Below are 23,701 nucleotides of genomic sequence, written 5' to 3'. Positions count from 1 at the left end.
CTAATTGCTATTTTTAAGGTGGTTGTTATGTTTCTTCACGAGAAAATGAAAGAGATCACCTTAATTTAACCAATTGTCACGAGGACGATCAAGGCAAATTATTTGATTATTGCCAAAGGTGTAAAATAAAAAAAATAAATCATTATCTAGTTTTATGATCATTAAAAACTCTAACTGATTTTTAAATATTTTAATTTAGATAACGGGTTGATTATGCTAAACAAAAAATAAATATCATTCAAAAACATGTTATCTAAGATAAGTTGTATTGTTATTTGATTTTAATGATAAAATTACCTATTTATGTTTGTATGTCAAGATTCATATAAACTAAATATAATTAATATGTTTATTAGTGGTAAAAATCTTCATATAGTAATATAATATGTCAAGATTCATATAAACTAAATATAATACTCCCTTTTTTTTTATTATTATGGAGGCAAGGATTGAAATAACAATCAATAGGTACTCGGTTTTTGAATTATTTCCTTTAATTATCTAATTTACATTAACCCATAATAAATTAATTATTACCCCAAGCATATTCATTATAAAAAAAACACAAATATTTCACCCAACTCAATTTTTATAAACAATCATAATTAATTGAACACAGAAAAAAAATCATGACAATAGATTTCTAATTAATTAAACTTCATCTTTTTAAAGTGCAAGATCTCTTTCATTAATTTTTTTAATTTTGCCTGATCCTATTTATTTATTTTTTGCATAATTTCCCATTATTATTTTTAATTCCTAATCACCATTAGTCCTTTTTGTTTTCTTTTTTTTTATTTCACTCCTTAATTTTTTTATCGTGTCATCGTCATTAAAATTAAATGAATTACCAAAAATTAAGTTTGATTAAAAATATAATTTTTAAAAACACAAGAAAGAATGGGGGGTTATGACATATCAATGCTCACTAATAATCACTCTCATGTACTTTATATGCAAGTACACAGATGCAACTAAACACAACTATTTAGTTTGGCAACAGTATTTCTACTTTAATTTGTAACAACGACAAGACAAAAAAAAAAAAAAAAAAAGGGAAAAAGAAGGGGGAGGGCATCATCTTTATGTAGCTGATAATTAGACTTCCACTGCGTATTTCCTTATCCAGGAACAAACTCCAACAGTGCTGCGATTAAAAGCACATATCTCCTTTTCCCCTACAAAACGCAGGAAACTGCGTTTGCAAGCAACCCTCTTGCCGTTACAAATAACAATCCAAGGTCGTGTATGGATCAGTTTCTACTGACATATATCTTTTATTGCTTTAAAACGAAAATGGCGTCTTCATTAGGGTTCTATAAGAGCTGTTAATTATATCCCAAATTCCCAATGATTGAGATGGCCCTCCTCCTTTTTATTACTCTGGTTAGGTTTTGGATTGATGTAAAGTACTATAAAAAAGTGCATTAATTCTAAACCTTTCTTCCTCGGCCCAGAAAAGCAAAGCAAAGCATGGTAGTCACTCGTCAACAATAATAAAAAGTATACCTGCCAATACCGTGGCCGGCATGAGAGCTCTCTCGTCTAAATTTTCACCGTGTAAAGTACAAAGTAAATAAATATACTATGATTCTAGCAAAGACACGTTCAAGTTTAATCCCATGGCTGGCTGTGAATTGCAATCTCGCCAATCATTTGTGGCTCTGACCACCTGCTGCCATAGGCTCACTCTTTTATCCAATGGTTTCTTGGCTTGGAGCCGCCTCATGAGTCAAATTGTCATGGTGCGAATAGCAACTTTAGGCTTGCTTTTTGGTTTGTGGAAATGATAACTAGGCCGGTTCTTCCTTGAAACAATATGCCTTGTTCAAGCCTTTGCTACGAGAGAACATAATCTGTGATCATTGGTGAATTATTCAAGTTTATGTATTCTCAAATATTTTTTTTCAAACAAAGAAGCTGCTCTATCAGGATCAGGCTGAAGGAACTAAACCATCGCACCAATTTCAATGGCTCTAACTTATTTAGAATATATATAGCAAAAAAAGATGTAAATTTAATGAGCATACCCACCAAATTAAACCTAATAACTTCAATGTCTTAATTTGTACCCATCTCGAAATGAACCTTGCCAACTCTAAAGTCAAAGATGCTTTTGCTTTTGTGTTTCGAAATTCATGTCGGGATCAGACTTGGTTGCATTTTGAGTTGGAATTCAAGAAAATGCAACAGGACAAAAAATTAAAAGCACTAATCTAAGTGGAAAAACTTTGTTTTTATGTGAGAAAACTGATTTAAGATTAATTACCATAATTATTGAGATGCAAAAAAAAAAAAAATACCGATGACCCTGCAAGTACCCTTCTTACCTTTCAAATTCTTCTCATTGACTGAACATTTTCTTGAAAATCTCTAAATGATTGGATGATATTAATTAATTGATTAGTAATTAAAATGAAGCAGGACTTTATCACTCGCAGCTGTCGTGGGTGGAGACCGGAGATTCACCTGTATTATAAAGTATAATTTTTCCATAACTCAAGCAAGCTTCTTGCACTGTTAATTTACTTCCTTTTCACAGTTTTGGTTTTGTCGGAGTAACATATACGAACTGAGCACATAATTTTTTCCTCACTGTCATGATCAGGACAACCTTAAGAGCCAGTAGAAAAGAACAAGAACCATGCATACCAAGATAAACATGTCTTATTCTTATTTTCCCTCATTTAAAGGAATTTATAGGCACGAAAATAATCCAATATTTTGACTGTACCCGGCATTCTTGAGCTCAGTCAAACGCTGAGTTCGAGTATATATAGGTCTGGCGAACTACTAGACCAGACATTCCTAGACCTAGCTAAGCACTGAGCTTAAACATATATGAGTCAGTGAACTGTTTAATTGTTTCGGCATCCTTGGGTCTATCCAAATATCGAGCCAACACGTATACAAAGATATTTTCTCTCAAATAAAATTAGAGATGTTTTTTCTCTAATTAAATTAGATATATTTTTTTCTTTGAAAAGAAGAGTTAAATACTATCAGAAAAATAAGATTTTTGAGTCGTTCCCTCGATCAAAGGAGAAGAAAAGTGAGACCTATTAGATCCCCATGAAAAGGGGTTCTTAATCTCCTTTTCCGACATTTTTTTCAGAGTTTTTTTTACAATATCATTGTTTTTTTTTTAAAAAAATACTTACTTGAGTATTGGAGAGTCTTTGAATTCACCAAATAGAACATTTGCAAGTGTCACACACAAGCCACCAGCTAGTTCGACTAAAAAGTATAAATCAGATTATTAGAATAAAAAAATTAATTAATTATCAAGACATAAACATTAACATTATCCTCTAACTACTTGGATCTTTTTATTACATCATGACCATACACATAATTACGTTAACATATATAGACACACACTTACTGCGCGCATCATGTTCCAATAAATGAATATGATGCTATAAGCCGTGGATTGTACATATACACATAGGAAATGATCATTGCCTAGGGTGAGGGAATTTTAGAATGATGTTACGTATGTGTTACCTTGTTATGTGACTGTAAATAAAGATTGTGAAAAATATAATAAAATTTTTTATTATAACTTAATTCCCAGTAAATTGCTATATAAATATTTTGTTTTTCTGAAACGGACTGCTAATATCTTAAATTCAAAACAAAACTGATGTATGGTAATGCTACGTCAGGTAAAAAAGCACAGTAAAGGGTGAAATTGAAAGAATATAAAGACATGCAAGGGGTGGTTCCCGACCAAAAAAAAACCCATGCCATCTGGGATTCTCTTTACTTGCTTGACAAATCATAGGAAAATGTTGTGTTTTTTTGTTTTTTGTCATTTTGCAAAACATTATACCTCAATTATGCTGAAAACCAGCCACTGACCCAGTTGTTGTTGCTGCTGTTACATGTATATATAGTACTGCTATTATTTCCTGGTAAATTGCTGTTGTTTTAACATCATCTTCTGTCCTGTCCTGCCATGTCAATTTTGTCACCCACAATACATGTAAGTTGTAACATCTTCAATCTCTCTCTCCCTCTCTCTCTCTCTCGGAAAGAGTTCCATTCCATGTATTGTGCACGCTTTTATTCTCCTCCTTTCCCCCTCTTCGAATTTCATGTTTTAATTAGGATTATTTTTTCTTGAATTAATCATTTAGCCCCCCCTTATACTCTTTTTTTTTTTTTTTTGAAAAATTTGGTGGTTGATCCCTTATGCTCGATATTTCTTTTTAATGTATATATATGACCTTAAAATGTCTAGCATAAATTGTCAAATTAACTTATGATGTTTAATTCTTATTATATATCTGTGGTTAATTAATATCATATATTTGAAAAACAAATTATCTTTATATAGTGTATTTTTATTTTAAAAAATATATTAAATTATGTGCATATAATAATTTGAATAAAAATAGTTTTATATGTTTTTGTAAGATCCCTAAAGTATTTTAGTTTGATATGAAATCTCAAAAATAATTAGTGCATGTGAGGAATATAGCAAATGAATTTATTAATTTTAAAATAACTAGAAAACCTAACCCTCATTATTTTTCATCATCTTCTTCCCCTCTCTCTCCCACAGAGCCACCAACCCCCTTTGCCCAACTTTCCTCGCTAGTAGAATTAATGGAGCAAGGAAGCATAATTTTTTGGAGTTTCTCCTGGCCTTCCTCTCCTTCTTGCAGAGGATCTGAAAATCATGTAATTTGTAAGGTGCTTATATTATGATACAAGCAATCGATTGATGTTAAAAAAAAAAAAAAAAAAAAAGGGCCATTGAAGTGTTATATATATATAGTCCCATGATCAAAGTCAGTTTCATATGGTAATTAAGGAAAGATCTGAAGATTAACCAATATTCCATTGAAATGGTACGAGGTGGCTGTCTTAATTAAGAGATGTAATGATCAGATCTCACTTTCAAAAGCTGACTTTGTGGAGTCCGATCCCACTTCTATTAACTCCCTATATATATATACACTCCTAATCTATTTGCTAATGACCCTTTTTACTTCGTGCAAGCTCATTCTACAAAAACTGTACGTGTTTTCCTTAGCTTCTTTTTGTAGGGCGTAAATGATGATTTCTACTACACAGAGATCTTTTAGCGACCTTCATAGCCATGTCTTTCTTGATCCTCTCCCTCGTTCACAGCCAAAAATATACCATTCGGTTTTCAAATTGATGTTCTCTCACTTGGCCCCATGTAGGAGTTGTTTTTTAGAGAGAAAAGAATGCTTTAATATATATATATATATATATATATATATATATATATATATATATATATATATATATATATGGAAGTATTATTGTTTTTTTTTTGTTGTTGTTGATTTTTTAAATTTGTTTTGACTAAGATGCAAAGTGTAATATTAAAAAAATTAATTATAAAGTGAAAAAAATATCAAATCAAGTAGTTTACCTTTGTCTTTTCAAACCAAAGAAAGAAAAAAAATGTAATGTAGTTAATTTTTCTGATCTTTTATTCATTCCAAATTCCTACCAAAGAAAAAAACAACAAAAGCTTACTTGAAAACGAAGGTTAATTAAATCTTTCTTTAAATTTATACTTTCCCATCATGCTTTCTCCTCAGCCTGGTGGGAATGGGTTTTGGTGGGTCCAGCGTGAAATTTGCCATCCACTTTCCTTTTCCCCTTACCTTTCTCCCAAGCAAAGTAAAATTACTTTCCTTCAATATTTTGCTAATCCCCTCCAAATTCCTTCCATCCAGCTCCCAGAGCATATTTTGCAGATGCATGCTCTGAAACAAGGCCTTTCTAGATCCAATGATCCATTGTGGCTTGAAACCAGACAATCATGGAGCCCTTAATTTCCTTGAAGAAAAGAAAAGAAAAGAAAAAAAGAGGCATAATTAATAATTCATACATGCAGCCATATCAAACGTGATTATTGAGCTTGCAATGCAACTTAATTAATTACGACTAAATAAGTTAGGGATTCGTCAAGTCTACTTGATACCTAACTAAATCTTTGCTGTCAAGCATTAATCCACCACAGATTGCCAGGATTAGGATGATATATATTAATCTAGCCTATAATGTCAACCTTCGTATATATTCTAAAGCTGCAGCTGCGGCTTTTTTCTTTCTTTCTTTCTTTCGAGTGGGATGCATGTTTGACCGAAGAACAACTTTTGGTAGCTTTGATGAGATGACTTATTGTCATATTAGGAGCTGCAAATTATTGCATATAATTCATTTCTTTTTTTCTTTTTTTTTCTGAATATTTATTCTTAGAATTATTTACTTTGAGTAGTCATCCAAAAAAACATAAATATTTTAAACATAATTATTTACCTTCACATGAATCTTTCTCTGATCCCACTTGGTGTCCAATGGATAATCGATTACAAATGGAATTTTGTCTCTCTCTTTTTTTTTTTTAAGAACTTGTGTTGTGTATTTATTTCAAGGCAGAGTATATATAGGGATATCAAAAGCAATGATTTTTATTATTATTTTTTTGTAATAAAATATATGTTCGCTTTATATAAATATTCCACTTTCGCCCACGAAGTTTCAGTTTTTTCAAGACCATCTCTAGAGTTTTCAGAAGTTCCATCATAATTAATCCCTAATCCTTGATATATAGCTAATTAATGAAATAGGAAGCAAGCCCACCATTCGAATTTATTTATTTATTCTAAATAAATAAATAAAAGTTCCACTTTTGTCAGTATTATATATGATTGGTTGGGAAACTTTAAACTATATGGGTCAAAATCGGATATTTCCGAGGGACATACTTTCCACTCCTTTCTTTTGAAATACACGTATAAATTTGGAAAAACCCAATATAATTAACCCCTAATGTATTGCCTTGTTATGAATTAAATTCTAAACCTTTTGGTTTTTCGAATTTATCCCGAACTTAATCCACATTAAACAATCTCAACCCTTTGTCTATCAAATTTTAACATTAAATAAAATATTCCATCTAACTTGTATGTAATCTTTAAATGCTTTCGGGGTGTTTAGGTGTGTGAGAGTGAGTTTTAACTTGTATTTTTGTTAAAATTTAATATATTTTTTTCAAATTAATTCTTTTAGTGTTTTTGTATTATTTTGATGTGCTACTGTAAAAAATAAATTACAAAAAAAACATTATTTTGATGCTTTTCCGAGCAAAAAGTATTTTGAAAAGCAATTGTTACCACACTCTCAAACACCCATCCAATACACAAAGAAGAAAAAGAGCCTATATCTAGCTTGAAAGATAAATTCTAAAACTAAAACTGGTGATTGAGTTATATCATACTTATTTTAATAACTTGCATAAAAGCATTTATAGGCTGTTTGGAATTGCGTTCCAAACAACATTTAAAAAAATTGATTTTTTTTACTTAAACTTAATTTTTTTATATTTTTGAATTGTTTTAATATAATGATGTTAAGAATAATTTTTAAAAAATAAAAAAAATATTATTTTAATATATTTTCAAATAAAATATTTTAAAAAACAATTATTATTATACTTTCAAACATACCTTGAAGAGCTCATGAAAATAGTAAAAACAAATGCCACCAATAAAGCATGGATTTGCATAACAACGTTATACAATGTTAATTACTTGCATTTGGAACAAAAGAAAGGCTAAAATAGGGTTTCTTTTATAAACTTATGGCTATTTAGTTTGCGCTATAACTTGTTTTTTTATTTTATTCATTTAAAGAGTTTTAAATTAATATATTATTTTATTTTTTAATAATTTTGATATATTAATATAAAAAACTGAAAAAAATATTATTCTAATATATTTTTAATTAAAAAATACTTTACCAAACACACATGTTTCGTTAAGACTCTAGAGAGCACAGTACCCTAGTGGTGGACCGTTGGTGTCTCTTCTGTTGGTTTTTTGCGGCATGAACCCGTGTTTGAACTTTGAACATGCAGAGCCAAGCATGGCAGAGCCCCACCTGGTTAAGCCACGCGGAGATTTTCAAGCGGACTAGTCTTTCCAAAATTTTAACCTACCTTGTTTAATTCGTTAACGTGGGCCATTGCTAATTAAGGAGCATCACTAGCCAGGCGATTGTGGGGTAGTCCTTCGTGACTGGTTATTCTTTGATGGCAGTACCATTAATTGTTTATCTTCTTCCTACGATCCATGCCCTAACGGCGGCCAAGAATATTAGAGCTAGCTGGCTAGATGACTCATGCTAACAGCACGCTGAGCCTGGTTTATATAGCACCGAAGCTCCTTGGACCATGGTCTAGGCTCTCCTCCAAGCTATAAAGAAATCTTCTGAGGTGCAAGTGCTGGAATGCGATTGATGACAACATGTAGAAAGTTGAGCAAGAATCACAACTGTAAGGCAACATAAAGCTTGCATAATCCAACGACTTTTTTCTCATTTTCCTTGTCTTTCATGTTAGGTGATGTTGAATCATGAGCACTAATTCCTAATTCAATATTGTATGCGTACGTTAGTGAAGGTTCGATTGGATTTGGTATAGAAATCTTGAGCTTCTTTATTGGATCATCATTCACCTACTAGAGCATCTATGGAAGCTCTTTCGTTTTTCTCGTGGAGATTTCGAGGTGTTCGCGTCGAGGGACACCCAGCAGTTAATATTTCAGATTTCCATTTTTAAATGATATATTTTACTCACTCAAATCTTAATATATAGCCAATGAGTTTAAAGAAGAAGATGAGTACCACCTTCTATTATATATATATATATATATATTGGATTTCACTCGCACTATGCGAAGATTTGCAGATAAAATCCAATGAATCTCCAAATGATAAATTAAAAAGAAAAGAAAAAAGAAGCCATGTTTAGAACGTTTCGTGTGCTTTATACATGGTGAGCTGGCACTATCTGCTCAATTGGTTGATGAGCGTGGAGCAATGGAGAGAGGCTAAGATCCGCTTCGAATAAGCTGAGCTGCCATGGTTGACTGCCTGACATGACATAATTTGCGGTTCTATAAACTATTATAAGGTTTATATGATGGAGAGAAGGTCCTCGCTTGTTTAAGGAAGAAAAGTAACGTGATAAAGGTGCTTTTGGGATTAGTTTTTTTTCTTCTTCTTATTTTTTAATAAATAAAATTAGTGGAAGTGTTTCTATCTTCTAGCCTAATGCCTGCTAGTAGATTTAGCCTGGCATTAATTAGCCCTCAACCTGAACAAAATCATGGAGTAACAATTAAGTATGACTACGTGATTAATTAAGCAACAACGTTAATGGGAGCACAACGAACAGCATCCAAAAAGATTGATATTTACTGCCTTTTAAGAGGGAGTTGTTAGGCCAAAAGGCCGGCTAAAACAAATAAAATTATAGCCCCACTTGCATATAATTACAAGGAGAAGGGCATAATTGAAAGTGAAAGGGGAAGAGGGGAAAAAACAAACTATTCTTCAAAAAGAGGCACCACTCATGATCATTTCCATCTTCAATTGCCCTTCCCATCATTTCCTAGAATTGCTTCCATGTGATATGCATCAAGTCATGTGAGAGCTTAAACAAGATATTATCTAATCAACAAACTGGAAGCTCAATTCCCTTTCTATCTAGACACCAAATGGGGCATGTGCGCAGCACAATTGCTGCAGTAATTTAAAGTTACACAGCATATGGGTGTGATTCATGTCATGAAAAAACAGTGGGAAAACCCTGATTTTGGAAGCAAATTGAGCTCAAATGGAGGCAGGAGGCATCATAACGCATGGCAATGCATGGTGGTCCTGAGTCCTGGCACGTATAATTGTAGGGAGGAAATAGGGATTGGACTCTGTTGAAAGGGAGACGAAACATAAGATGTCCCTTTTATTGATTCAGATGGTCCAAAAAGCTTTGCCCCACAACGAAACTTTTTTGTAAGTAATGCGAGAGAGAGAGAAAGAGAGAGAGAGAGAGAGAGAGAGAGAGAGAGCAGGAGGGACAAAAGGGTCATGGTCTCCACTCAAGAAGAGGTCGAGAAAAAAAAATGAAGGGCGGAGCGAGGAAGGGAGTCGGAGGTAAAGGACCACGTAAATGGTCGGTTGATGTCAGCATCCTATCTTTTGTAAAGGAGAGGCTTTGATTGGCCAATGGTGAACCTACGATGTGTCTTCATCTATTCAGATACCATGTCGTCAGCTGGTCCAGGGTGAGACTTTGGAAGTGGCGCGTGTAAACTAAACCTCAATAAGCCAATGGCCATTTTCTACATACAAGTAATGGTAGGAGGCTGAAAGGTAAAGTTGGCTTCTCATCTAGCAAGACTGTGAACGCTAGGCCTCAGCTATGGATCCTCATCCCTGATATAGATGAGCGCTAAGAGCATGGTGGCCATGCTATAATGCAAGAATGCAGACAATTAATTGACTTGTAGGCGTACTGATTCTAAAGCTGAAAGCCAACATCAATGATAAGATGCACACCAGAATTCTGCCACTTCTACAGCGTTTTCCCGGTTACTATCAGTTCCAATGTGACACCGTTTTTTCTATGCAATCAATTATATGAAATCCACGCTTGGGTGGTCCATTTTCATTTCAAATGAGTTGATTGCGGGACGTTGAGAGTACGGAAATAGACCTGCTCGATTTTCATTTCAAGAAATATGCACCTGAGGAGGTGCTCAAATGTGTACATCCATTAAGATGCAAGCAAAACAAAGGCAAGTTCTTACAGCAAAAACTAAGGGAGGACCTTGAAATAAAGCAGGGACCGAAGCACCAGCAACTTCGTTATCATGCTCTGAACCAGCTGGCCTGAGGACATATTTGCACCCTGAGATAACATAATCCTCCCAGCATTGTGTTTAAGAACAGTACAGTTGTGAGGTAAGTGCGTGGTCCTGTGAGGACCATGCAGCTGCTCCACACATTGCCTGCGTACACTATCATTGTGGCTGACAACAGCTCAAGAGACACTAAGACAACTAATTAAACTGGGCCAAAAGATATCTCAACAGTGCCATGACATACAAAATAACTACGCGGCATAAACTAGAGCTTGAGAGAACAAGGAAATGGGAATTTGAATAAATATCGAAAACAGAAGAATCTGGATTTCAAAGTTTATTTGATAAACTGATAGTCAAGTCCCAAAGGATCCAGCCTTCCAAACACACCACAGAAAGTTCAAAGAGTGGCCGTATCGCAGAAACAATTTAACAATAACATGCATATAACAATCAATATGTTCTAATTTACTCATTAATTCTTCTGCACTACTCTGTTTTAGAGAATAAAAGTAAAAGGAATTCAAAAGTTCTGTTGAGCAGTCTACTTTATTAGGAGCACCAATAAAATCTACTCCGAACCTCCAAATGCAACTCAGATTAAAGTAAGTTGGGTACATCTAGAATTCGTGAGAGTAATTGGCTTGGACTAGTTATTCATTCTTTAACCAAATTTGGGTCATCATGAAGGGTTCTACACACCAATGTGTGCACATGTCACCCAAGACCTACCTCCCAGTGCAATCCCTAGTTGAAAAATCTTGAAGAAGGCTAATTTTGTAACTGTGATCAGGATGATTGGTATTGAGACCAACTGAGGCTGGAACAATAGGCCTGCCACCGGCCATATTGCCACTTGTGCTGCCCTAGAAGAAAGGTTGAGACCCAAACTCTTATTTAGCTAAAATTTGGAAGGGTCAAACTGAATCAAGCTGAAACACAAACAAGATTAAAGTTCAGCATCAAAACACATAACCAGTAGGAAATGTACAAGTTAGAACAAGAAATAACCACATGGCATATCCCCAGTGTACTGGTTGTCTCCAAGATAGATGGGGACTCAAGACACAGTTCATCACTAGGCAGATAACTGTGGGTTATTTCCCTCTTCTTAGAGTACTAGAAAAACTTGCCATGGTCGATGTGTTAGGGCAGTGGCCAGTCAAAGTGAGAACATATGATATGGATAAATAGGAAATATGCTTTTCTCCAGGAAATCCAGAGGTCAGAAGTTATAACAGAACGGAACTAAACAGTTTAGTTGTGTGCTTTGGAGCAGGGCAGTGAGGGTGGGAATTTTGCCATAAGACTTACTACTCATATCCCATTATTATTGGCCCTTTAGCGAAAAAACTAAAAATTTAAGAAAACACCAATTGTAAAAACACAAAATTTAAGAAAACACCAATTGCTCATTAATTATCTGTTATTAACTGGAATCTAAAAGGTAGCATATTTAGGCTGAGATTTTCAATTTGTTGCCTTTAAATAAAACAGAAAGGAAAAGAAGCTGGTACAGCTGCGTGCCTGGAGAAGATCAAGAGGTTTTTTTGGGAAGAGATAATTTGTACGCTATTTTCAAGAGCCAGAGTTGGAAAATATCTTTTCTGGAAGTTTTAGTCTACGTGCATCCATTCAATACTTCTATCTTTTTATTGAAATAGAAAGTAAAACATGACATGATTATCTTAACAAAACCAATCCAATGGTTAATAGCCAAAAGAATATTAATAATTTTGTAACTTTCTACACAACCTTCAACTTACAAGAATGTTAATGGAAAATATTACCTCTACCTCAATAGCATATATACGGACAACCCTCATAAAAATGAAACATGACCCGAACTAGCAACCACACTAAGCTTAAACCCTCAAACCGTGATCTGGGAGGGGTAGTGAACAGAGTATCCGTATCCATACCACTTACCACTTTGTAGGTAACATTGACCCACCCATTGTAGCTCACAAATAAAGCAAATCAACTTTAGTTTCAGAAAGCATGATAGTCATATCCTAGCAAACTCCAATACACCTCTTCTTTCAATGTTTTAACTGCAATCCATACCCTCAATAGTTTTGGACAGATTTGTCACATTATTATCTTTGCATCATTTACGAACATGGCAATGACACTGCCAAGCATACATTGGAGCGCCCCACCAAAAGTTTGCCAAGAGTTGATGCACCCCATGAAACCACACAAAGGTACCCCTAACTCTTTACCACTAATTCACAGGACTACATAATCTCATAATTATCTACTCATTTTCAAGGATCAAAATTCATACACATATTTTCCCACTCATTTCCAATCCCTAATGCAGGTGTGGAACTCGCTACCAGTTATTTGTTTATAACAAGCAATCATATTCTGCACACTCCCAAACAAAGTTCAGGGAAGAACAATATACGAGTTCAACTATTCAACTAGCTGCAAGCAATACTCAAATAAACTTGTGAAAGGCAGAAACATGCATTGATGATGGGCAGCATTTAGTAACATTCTTTCTAACGCAAGAAAATTTCTATCAGGACAGAAATAAAAGTTCATTAATCATTTTCCCAGATCATGAATTCATGGATTTTTTTTCCTATATCAAACATGCAAATTAGACTCGATGGGAACAATGATTAACATGGTTATCATGGCCCAATTAGGGGCAACTATTACACCTTCATGTTGTTGCTAACCTACATGTTTGTTTTTCTCCGACACACCTCAACCACTCAGGTATCCTTTCCTACCAACTCTAGAACGAAAAGGTCCTACTGGAGCATCACCACTGTTGCAACTTAAAAACTCATTTCATCTTTTTCCTCCACATTGCTCATTAAAAAACATACTAGCGCAACTCTCCTGGCATCTCTTCTTCATACGTCTTCAACATTACTACTAGGTTTTGAAGACAAACACTCATAGGATAACATCACCAACGTACCCTAACTCTATTTCCTCTGCAAAAAGCAATAAAAAAAATTTAAAAGAGAAACCACAGACTACCACATCTACAATTCCACGAGCATCATTAAAAAAAAAAAGAACAAAATATCTAATCAAGGTTGCTAGAACATACATTGCCGCATTGCGAAATCACTAAATTCTAATTACTACTTGACTAAGCAAATTAACCTCGATTTTCTTAACACTGACCTTGCTTTAAAATCACGCATCACTGTCATCATCATCATCAGCAGAAGCAGCAATATAAACTCCAGGATGCACAACTTTTCTTCGCGTCCTCGATGGTAAAATGTTATCCAAATCAACTTCAGCCAATGGATCATCCTCCTCTGCCTCCTCACTATCATCGCCACCCTCTAATTCACTCCCGTCGTCGTCGTCGTCTTCGTCTCCTTCTTCAATCAATATCCCTTTTCCTTTCCTGTCCACCACCGCTTCCTCCCTGTTCTCTTCTTCATCCTCATAATCACCATCTTCTTCCTCACCATCTTCGTCTTCGTCTTCATCTTCATCTTCATCTTCTCCTTCTTGTACGGTGTCGTTTTGGTTATCGATTGAAGGTTCTAGAGTTTGCGAGTTCTCAGTGAGTTTCTCTCGGATGACTGGTGAATTGTTGGCGAGTGAATCGATTTTTTGCGATTTGTTGGAGTGATTACCATCTTCATCTTCTCCTTCTTGTACGTTGTCGTTTTGGCTATCGATTGAAGGTTCTAGAGTTCGCGAGTTCTCAGTGAGTTTCTCCTGGATGATTGGTGAATTGTTGGAGAGTGAGTCGATTTTTTGCGATTTGTTGTAGTGATTATCTTGTTCTTGATCGTTTTCAGGAATTGGGTCGTCATCGAGTTTGCGTTTTGTGGGTAATGTGGGTTCGTTTTGGGTTTCGGTTTCTGCCATTGTTTGGGGTTTATTGAAGAAAATTAGGGTTTACGGTAAGGAGAGTTTGTGGGGTAGTAAGTAGTGAATAAAGAAAAGGAGGGCTTCATTATTAGTTTCTTCTATTGACAAGTTTTTATTTACGACACCCGAGGTTTATTCTTCTTTTCAATTACACACCTCATATATCTGGTTTCTACTTGGGCCATACTATTTGAAACTTAAAACAATAAATTCTATAATTCTTTTAATTATGTTTATAATTTATTTATTTAACTGTTATTAAACCAACATGTAATAAAAACTAAGGCATTCTAGATTTAAAAAGAATAGACATAGTAATACTCGGTCTTTTCAAAATAAAATTCAAATTGATTTTTAAAAAATTAAAAAAACAATATTATTTTATTTAAAAAAATATTAAAATAAATTCATTTTAATTCAATCCAACTAAAATATCATTAGCATGGTTTTTCGATGAAGTATGGTAAGATTATGAGAGGTTCGCTCGTTTACATCTTTAAGCAATAAAGTTGTTCGTTTTAATATTTTCAACCCACTTTATATATGGATTTTCTATCATAAGACTCAAATTTTGTGCCGTGAATTATAAAACAAAATCATCATTAATCATTTCTTCTTTTTTATTGGAAGCCCAAGAACGCCTAGCTAGAGGGGGATGTGAATATATCGATCCATGAAATGCCTAGGTAGACATGGAGGCCATGAGAACCACCAGCTTTAAAAGTGAATTGTGACGTATACTTCATATATATATATATATATATATATATATATATATATATATATATTCATGACTCAGATCATTAGAAGAGGGTATCCTCATATACAAGTTGAGAGCTGGTTCTGACAAGATCAGGCCCGAGTCAACCAGGATAACAGGGTTTTTTCTTCAATATTTTCTTCGACCCAGACCACTGCAGGACGGGGATCGACCAGCGTTTTTACAGCTACGCAATCAAGAAGAGCATAAAAATTTGCATAACCATATAGAAGAACGAAGTAGCAAACGTAGAATGACTTCAAAATGAAATAGCCATCCACGAGAAACTTCTATCTTAAGGCCTGCTAAGTGCTAACACAAACTATACAGTGGGAGTGACAGAGCTTAAATGTGTATAAGCTCAATGCACCAATAACAAGTATAATCGCAATGAGCATCCCAAAAATAAGACTAATGTTGTTATAAAGTGCTATCAAATCCTTCCCAGTCCCAGGATCTCTGGGTGAATCTGAGGTTCGAAAAAATCAAGAATCTAATCACTCCACATAAAACTGAACTTCTACCTTTTAAACAAGTATATTTTATAGCAGTGAGATCTCTATTGATTATGCTAAACCGTAAAGCAACTAGTTCATAATAGATGGCCTAAAGCTGCGAGTTGGACAACGGAAGCAGGTTGCTGTTCCGCCCAGAAGTTAAACTAAGACCTAACAATGATATCATCTCAAGAGCCAATGCATGAATGACATTTCCGAAACTCAAAATGTTCAGTACCAAAGAGTTTAGATAAATCTAAACAGCTGACATATATAACATTTCATATACACTACATGCTTGGAAAAAAAATCTGCCGAAAAATCAAATCCTTCAGTTCAAAACGAGAATATCTACATTTTTCAGAAAAGCAATATTCAACTTGACTTTAACATGCTTAAAGGAACCCTGGCAAATGCACTTATACAAATTTAAATTACTTAAAGCAACTTTCTAACATAACCTTTGCATTTGGTGAAGCTCTAGGGTAGGACAAGAATGCTTGGGTCAGTTCAAGTAATTCCATTAATTCCTGTGCCTCAACAGACATCCAAGTGCGATTTACATCATCTCTCTGTGCATGTATAATCATCTTCTCCAGTACCTTGGCATTCTTGAGCAGAAACTGCACCCATTGATCAACTACAAGTTTCAAACTTGAACAACTTGTGTCAAATCCAAAAATCTCCACACTCTTGAGATGCAGCACTAAACATTTGAAAATCCTCTGATTATATAAACTCCAGTATTCCTCTCCATCAAAACTATAATATTTATAAAAAGACCTGTCAAGCTCAAACTGAAGATGAACATTGTATTAGACAACTTAATTTTTAATTGGCATGCAGTAGTGTTGTGATGATTCTAGCATAAATAATTTCAACTGATCTATGTACTACTTTGGAATTTTTTAACTTAAAATGTTAGTTGTAGCAAAGACTTGGTGACACAGTGAGAGGACAGTGCAGATTCATTATACCAAGACCAAAATAACATGATAAACAAAAGAAAATGGAGATCGAAAGGAAACCTATCAAAGTTCCAAACCAAAGCTAGATCGACAAGAAGAGAGATAAACTAGTGAGATTGTGATAGAAAAACACCTCAAAATTGTTGGAGGGCATCAAGTTGATAGTTAATTTCTGCAGATTAGGCGAACTTTGTAGCAAGCTTGCAATCCCAGGAAGGTCCCATTTGTTGATCTTCTTGTTCAGTGTTAGATACTTGCATGCTGAAGTTGGAGAAGACAGACCCTTCACCTCTGATATAGATAGAACCTTGAGAGGTAAGAAAAAAAAGAAAAAGAAAGGGACTCAGAAAGTATCATGGTGGTTAAATAAGATGTCATGGGGATATTCTATCTTAAATAGGTCATTGACAAATACTATTATCCAATAATGAATAATAATGGGCGATCAGTAAGTCAACACTTGGTGAAAAGGGGGCTTCAAAACATTTATAATGTTGTCACCAAAAGCAGATGAGGGGAACTCAAGAACAAGCAAGAAAATACCCTTTATAAAGTTTTTTACATAAATAGATGCAATCAATTAAATTGATACATCCAACAGAAAGTATAACGATTGCACAGAAGTTTGAATAACAAACTTCATGAGTTGCATGAATAAACAGTATGTATTTCTTTTATTCACAAAAAAACCCTTAACAATAGATGCTGTTACAGAAGTACTCCATAAAAAAAAATTCAAGTCTTGACTTGCTTGAAACAGAATTCTTGAAGCTGTAGCCATTTTACCATTTATTATAGAATTTAAAATCTCTTTGATTATGTCAAGGTTAATGCTTAATGTGCTCATCCATCACTATGAATGAACTAATTAAAGAATTAGAGCAATCATCATGCTAAGGGCATTTTATGCAAATTAACACCATTCCATGAAGAGCAAGAGAGAGCGAGGGAGAGCAACTAAAACCCCCAAAAGTCCTAACTTGTTTTGATGGTTTCATTTAAAATCATAGATTTCTCCACTATATCAGAAGCAAGGCCATTCAAATTTCAAAATACAGCAAATGTAAACAGATGCTAAATCATGAAAGAGCGAACAGACAAATAGAGCAGCTAACGTAAAACAAAGAAACACCTCGCTAGTTTTATCTGACAAAATGCATAAGCAACATATTGCGTCAGAAACTTACCTGAAGACACCAAGTTCCAATTGTAAGTTTCTCAACATGCTGTAATTTTTCAAGTAGGTCATGCAACACGCTGCGATGTGCACTATACCAATTGCTTCTGCAACCATGGCTACAACTTTTCATCCGATAACCAATACTAGCTTCTACCAAAGATGAAACATCTAGCAGCATATAATTCGCTCTATGCATATACCCTGCTAAAGTTAAGGATAGAAGATTAGGACCTTTAATCGTGATCACAAAATCACCAAATTTATCCTCAGGACCCCAGGAACCATCCACCACTAGATCTTTTAAACTTGAACTGAAATTAGTATTAATCTGATCAAAGCCACAGCACTGATTCAATTTCAAGTACTCAAGTAAGGAGCAGCCTAAAAAAATGTTTTTAATCATCTCATTGGATAACCAGCTATATGAGATGGATAAAACCTTCAATGACATCCAAGAAACTTGCTTCAGCTTATTAGGAGATAAAGCACAGAATCTTAGACTCAGTTTCTCTGCAGGGATATTGCTGTACAAAAAATTAGGCAAGTAATAATAGTCAGGATCATCAGCAATTTCTCTATGAAACTCCAAACAAAGCTCCTCCACCTTGAGACGTACAGCAAAGTCCACCCACGAGTCAACTTGAGCCTTGAAACATTCAGTGAACTCAAACTCCACAAGGAACTTCTTCACCTTTGGGGAGCAGTAGTGCATCAGAGCTTTGTCAACGAAGACAGCAAAATTTTCAGCTTCTTGAGAGCAAGAACATTCACGGCGAAATATGAGATTTGGCACTAAAGTCCAAATAGAGTCCCACCGCTTTGATAATATGCATGTTTTGATCGCATCATCAGCAGGCAAGAAAGAGAGGATGTGTTGGATGATGGGATCAGGTAGATTGCTAATGCGGTCTACTTTTTGGCACTCCTTGTTTTGACATGACCTTGGCCTTTTCAGAGGATTGTTTTTTAGATTCCGTGTCCTGTAAAAAGTCGTAGAATCCCAGAGTGTGGCATTCACTGAGCTCTCACTAGGCTGCCTCATGATTATAATCCTGGTTCGAGAACAAGTTATGCTTCTAAGTACTTAACCTCTTCCTGTCTGAAAGAACAAATTTAGATAACATAATCATTGGCATAATTGCCAGGAATAATATAGAAAACAAAGTTTTCAAATCATGCCACTTTATTTTTTTATTTTTTATTTATAAAGAAACATGGAAAATAGAATCACATCAACCCTCGACCGATTCAATAAGAAAATTGGACCCTTTCCACTTTCACGTTTCACCTCAAGATTCAAGAACAGTCAAAAGGGTTTGCTTGGATTTAACATAAATCCCAGTATGTTATTCAAGTGCAAATTCTATTATTATCTCCTAAATTCCCCAAAATCTAAAAGAAAGAAAAAAAGCAAAATTTTCTCCAAGTTTAAAATTCCTATGCCCCAGCAGTTTCTCAACAACCAAACAGACCAGGCAGAAAAAAAAAAGATCAAACCTAACCATCAAACACAAGCAGCAGCACAAAAGAAACGACTAAGTGTTTGAATAACAGTAAAAAAATGGTGGAGTTATAACAAGTACGTTGCAGACCTGACGTTTTTTTGGCCCGCTTACGATGGCCCTGGCTCGTTGATCGTTGAAGAAGAACGTTTCATATTTGCAGGGTTGTCGTTTTATTGATGTTTTTGGGAGATTAGAAAAAAGAGAGATCAGTTTGACAGACTGAAAATTTGCACGAGAAAGAAAAGAAACCGAAGTGAAGTGAAGTAGTGGGATGGAATACGAATTTATTTTCATGGTATAAACACAGCACACATGGTAGTCTTGATTTAAAAGTTACATAAAAAGTATCAAAATTAGAATTAGGATCAGGATTAGGATTGGAGTAGCTATTTGATCAGCTCTACATCGCGGCTTCAATATTTATCTTAATATATATATATATATCTCCAGAACATTATTTATAAAAAAAAATTAAAAAAAATCATTGACAATAAATAAAGATAAAAATAGAAAAATTAATAGACAGATTAAGATATCTGATATTGTAACACGGGCCTTTAACCCGATTATATTAAATGAATTTGTTATTAAAATTAAATTTTTATTTAATCAAACAATAATATAAATAAATATACATGAAATTGATGGAATAAAATAAAAAAATATTATATAAGATTAAACATTTATATAAAACATTAAAAAAATGATATAAATGAATTAGAATAATAACATCAAAAATTAAATGCATATAAAATAACTAAAAAATAATTGTTATGTAAAAGAAGCTACATAAACAAAATAAAAAAGAAAATATGTAATAATTTAAACACAAAAAAAATAATTTTTTTTTAAAATTACATTTAAAAAACATCAATAAAAAAACAAATTTATAAAAAAAAAAAACAGGCGCTACTAGGCCTAGCAAGTCAGGCTAAACTGTCTAGCCTACTTAGTAAGGGCACACGCGTTTGGCTTTTTATTTTTTTTTAATGGTAGATGGAGCAAATAAAATGTCATCCACCCCATTATTTTTGAAAAAAAAAATCAAGGCTAAAGGTTTTTTAACCCAAAAACCCAATTTTAAACCCATTTGTTTTTACCCAAAAAAAAACCTACGAAACACTATAAAATCTTATTAAATAAATCCATGACTTCAAAAAACCAACTCAAAACTCAAAATAAAAAAAAAATCTTCTTAGATTTATATATATACTTTTTAGGCATTTTCAAGGTATAAAAAAACATCCAAGTTGAACTTCTCTTGTCATATGGAACCACTTGACACAGAAATCAACCATTCTGGTTGTCGGAGTCAAATGTCAAGACATTTTTCTCTCTATCATTAGAAACCAATGAATTTCTCTCTCCTTTCTCAAACTAGGAATTAAAAAAAAAATGTTTTGAAAATTAATTTATGCTTAAACTTCAAAAAATGGAGGGACTTAATTGTTATAATTAGTAAAGAATAAGGACTAAGTTGAAGATTGGAGGGATCTAAAACAACACCCCTCTTCTTCATGTGTTTCATTTTAGTCCTTCGTCTTTTAGTTTCACTTTTACTTAACAATTTTAGCCAAATTAGCCTCCAATTAGGCCTTAAAGGGCAAAATTACAGTATATCATTTAGTGATCTTACTAAATCTATCACAGTATAGCAAAAACTCTTATCACAGTATTTTGTCTATATTTCAATTCTATAAAAAAATAAATAATATTTATTGTTCTATTTTATTTTCATCTATCAAATTATTATGAATGTTCTGAATGGACCAAACTATTTCGAAAAAAAAACAAAGATCAAAATTTTATTTGCATAGTTTCCAAGATCATTAATTCATTGCTACCATAACCAAGCCAAATATAGTTGAGTTAATTATTATTTTTTTTTTATCTGAAGAAGATTTGGGTATGAAAAAAAAATCAGTTATCCAATTATCCAACAAAAAATAAACTCTAATGAATGCCTCCATGCCAGACAGATATTCTTCTTGCCACTACAACCCTTTAGAGCAGATCCATAGTCCTGTACAGTTGAGAATTACATAAAAAGTTAGCCTTGCTCTTGTCCTATGAACTCGCAACTTTGTGCAATCGAAGAACCATAAGCATCTTCTATGAAGAAGCAACCTCCATTGAAATTCAAGGTAATTTCTAGGCAAGCATGTACAATACAATCATATATAATTGATTTCATTTCTTGATAGACAACCAAACTCAAATAACACCTAAAAATAAAAATAAAATAAAATAAAATGATTCATCAAAGGAAAGTCATTCAAAGGAAAGTCATTCCTAAAGAAATAACATGCCATCTCTCTACAACCCAAGCCACAATACCAACAAAATTAACATTAGCTAAATATTATACATAGCACCCAAATAGTTCTTAAATAAATGCGATAGCATCAAAAAAATCTTAATTAACTAGTAAAATAGATTCCCACAATAATATAGGGAATTGGTGTTGAAAATTTTTTTAATTAACATAATGTAAATAAATTATTATTATTATTATTATTATTATTATTATTATTATTAGTGAAATAGGTTTTAAGCATCTTTGAAATATATGTTATGATTTTTTTTTTAATTTATAATATTCTCACATATAGATTTAACTAGTTTTTTTCACTCATGCTATGTCGTAGGTCAGATAATTTCTTTCCAATCTTAAAAAAAAATAAAGATGTTAGGAAGTCAAAAACTTGATGCATACTGGATTAAATTTTTTTTTCAAAATACTAAAATATCGATATATTGGATGAATTATTATTTAAAAAAAATATTAAGATAACAACACATTAGATTGATTTGGGTCAACCATGGTTAATATACGAAACTCGCAATTCAAGACATGAGCACATGATAACCATATGGAATTTAAACCAAGTCAAATCATGAAGGTCAATTGTGATGAACCAAATATTAAAGGTAAATAAAATTAAATCTAAAAAAAAGGATCTATAAAAGTGACTCAAGTAAACCTAGATTGGTGGTCGGTACTACAAAGCGGACCGAGAGAATTTTAACCACATATAAAAAAATAAATTAAGGCTACATAAGTGTTTCTAAAGGAGCAAAGAAAAAATCTAAGACTAGAGTGATTTAGTTTCATAAGCTCATTTAATTTAATAATATGAAAAATCAAACAAATCCGAACAAATCTTCTAAACCTAGGTTAGTCCCTCAAATTCAAAGCCCTTGAAATCTTAAACTCATGTTCAATAAAGAAGCCCAACTCCCAACAAATTTTATGTAAAAAATGAAATCAGAAAAACAATTCTAGACTTGGATCATTGAGTCAACTGGTTTGATAAGCTCTGTTATTTTAATATTATGAAAAAAAAGACCACCCTAATTTAATAATATGAAAAATCAAGCAAACTCAGGTGAATCTTCTAAACTTGAGTTAATCTCTAAATTCACAACAAGTAAAACCATATACTTAAGTTCAATAAAGAAGTCAGATTCCTAACAAATTTAATGTTGAAGGATTAAATCATAAATAAAATATATTCAAAGAATTTATCAAAGAAAAAAACAACAATCAAAATAATAAGGACTGTAGAAAAAAATGATGAAGGATGAAATTGAAAAAAATCCAATTTGAGAAATCACTTAAAAATATAACAATCAAAAGAATAGGGACTAAATTTAAGAGATGAAAAAATTTGAAGGGGATGAAATTAAAAAAAATCCTAATTTGAAATAATTAATTGAAATAAAAGAAGTGCGGTAAAATAAAAGGGGTTAAATCTCAAGAAAATATAAATTGAAGAATTTAAGCTTTTAAAATGTCAATTTTATCTTGCATAGTTTAAATATTTTTAATTGTTAATTTGCCTTATCACAAGTTTTATTTATTTATAAATATTATTGTCTATTGTTTTATAGATTATATCATGTTTTTAACTCAAGAATTGGTTTTTCTAACTAATATTGCTTTTGCAAGTACTAATTCCCTTGAACTTAGTTAAGTTCTTGTAGAAAAAAAATGCTAAAGTTGTCAAATAATAAATCAAAATTTATTATTATAGTAGCTTTGGACATATGGAATTATAGTAATTTTATATGTAATAACTACATTTTAAATAGAGTAAACAATATGATGTATATAGTTCAATCAAGAGTGCAAAAACATTTTGGATAGCTTTGGCCAAAATGTTCAAGTTTGAAGTTGTCGTTATGAAAAAGGTTCATTGTCTGTAAATTTTTAAATCTCAAGATGGTCTT

At 33.0% G+C, this 23,701-nt stretch overlaps 2 protein-coding genes across 14 annotated transcripts; both read right to left on the bottom strand.

The window, feature by feature from the left end:
- Positions 1 to 9,172: 9,172 nt before the first annotated feature.
- LOC7461633 (histone H2A.Z-specific chaperone CHZ1) lies at positions 9,173 to 14,672 on the bottom strand. Of its 5 annotated transcripts, XR_002979762.2 has the most exons (3): positions 13,851 to 14,671; positions 13,391 to 13,654; positions 10,999 to 11,629 (listed from the first exon to the last, which is right to left on the bottom strand). XR_002979762.2 is itself a non-coding variant. In XM_052450059.1 (2 exons), the coding sequence occupies exon 1, from the start codon at positions 14,553 to 14,555 to the stop codon at positions 13,863 to 13,865; it is 693 nt and encodes a 230-aa protein (XP_052306019.1). In that variant the 5' UTR covers positions 14,556 to 14,672; the 3' UTR covers positions 9,173 to 10,865; positions 13,851 to 13,862. The 5 variants fall into 5 exon arrangements, 4 of the variants coding, with proteins under 4 accessions (XP_052306019.1, XP_024449015.1, XP_002300141.3 ...); XM_052450059.1 differs by lacking the exons at positions 10,999 to 11,629; positions 13,391 to 13,654 and adding an exon at positions 9,173 to 10,865 and having other exon boundaries at positions 13,851 to 14,672; XM_024593247.2 differs by lacking the exon at positions 13,391 to 13,654 and having other exon boundaries at positions 10,999 to 11,563; positions 13,851 to 14,672.
- A 1,455-nt stretch (positions 14,673 to 16,127) lies between these two features.
- LOC7461634 (F-box protein At5g03100) lies at positions 16,128 to 19,864 on the bottom strand. Of its 9 annotated transcripts, none has more exons than XM_024598162.2 (4): positions 19,556 to 19,864; positions 17,971 to 19,062; positions 16,917 to 17,090; positions 16,128 to 16,577 (listed from the first exon to the last, which is right to left on the bottom strand). In XM_024598162.2, the coding sequence occupies exons 2-4, from the start codon at positions 19,003 to 19,005 to the stop codon at positions 16,572 to 16,574; spliced, it is 1,215 nt and encodes a 404-aa protein (XP_024453930.1). In that variant the 5' UTR covers positions 19,006 to 19,062; positions 19,556 to 19,864; the 3' UTR covers positions 16,128 to 16,571. The 9 variants fall into 9 exon arrangements, with proteins under 9 accessions (XP_024453930.1, XP_052306095.1, XP_024453927.1 ...); XM_052450135.1 differs by having other exon boundaries at positions 16,128 to 16,438; positions 19,561 to 19,864; XM_024598159.2 differs by having other exon boundaries at positions 16,128 to 16,438; positions 19,556 to 19,863.
- Between the last annotated feature and the right edge of the window lie 3,837 nt (positions 19,865 to 23,701).

Source organism: Populus trichocarpa, chromosome 1 (assembly GCF_000002775.5).
Source record: "Populus trichocarpa isolate Nisqually-1 chromosome 1, P.trichocarpa_v4.1, whole genome shotgun sequence".
NCBI lineage: Eukaryota > Viridiplantae > Streptophyta > Magnoliopsida > Malpighiales > Salicaceae > Populus > Populus trichocarpa.
Note: the sequence above shows the minus strand (reverse complement) of the source record. Positions and strands in the feature narration are given on the sequence as shown.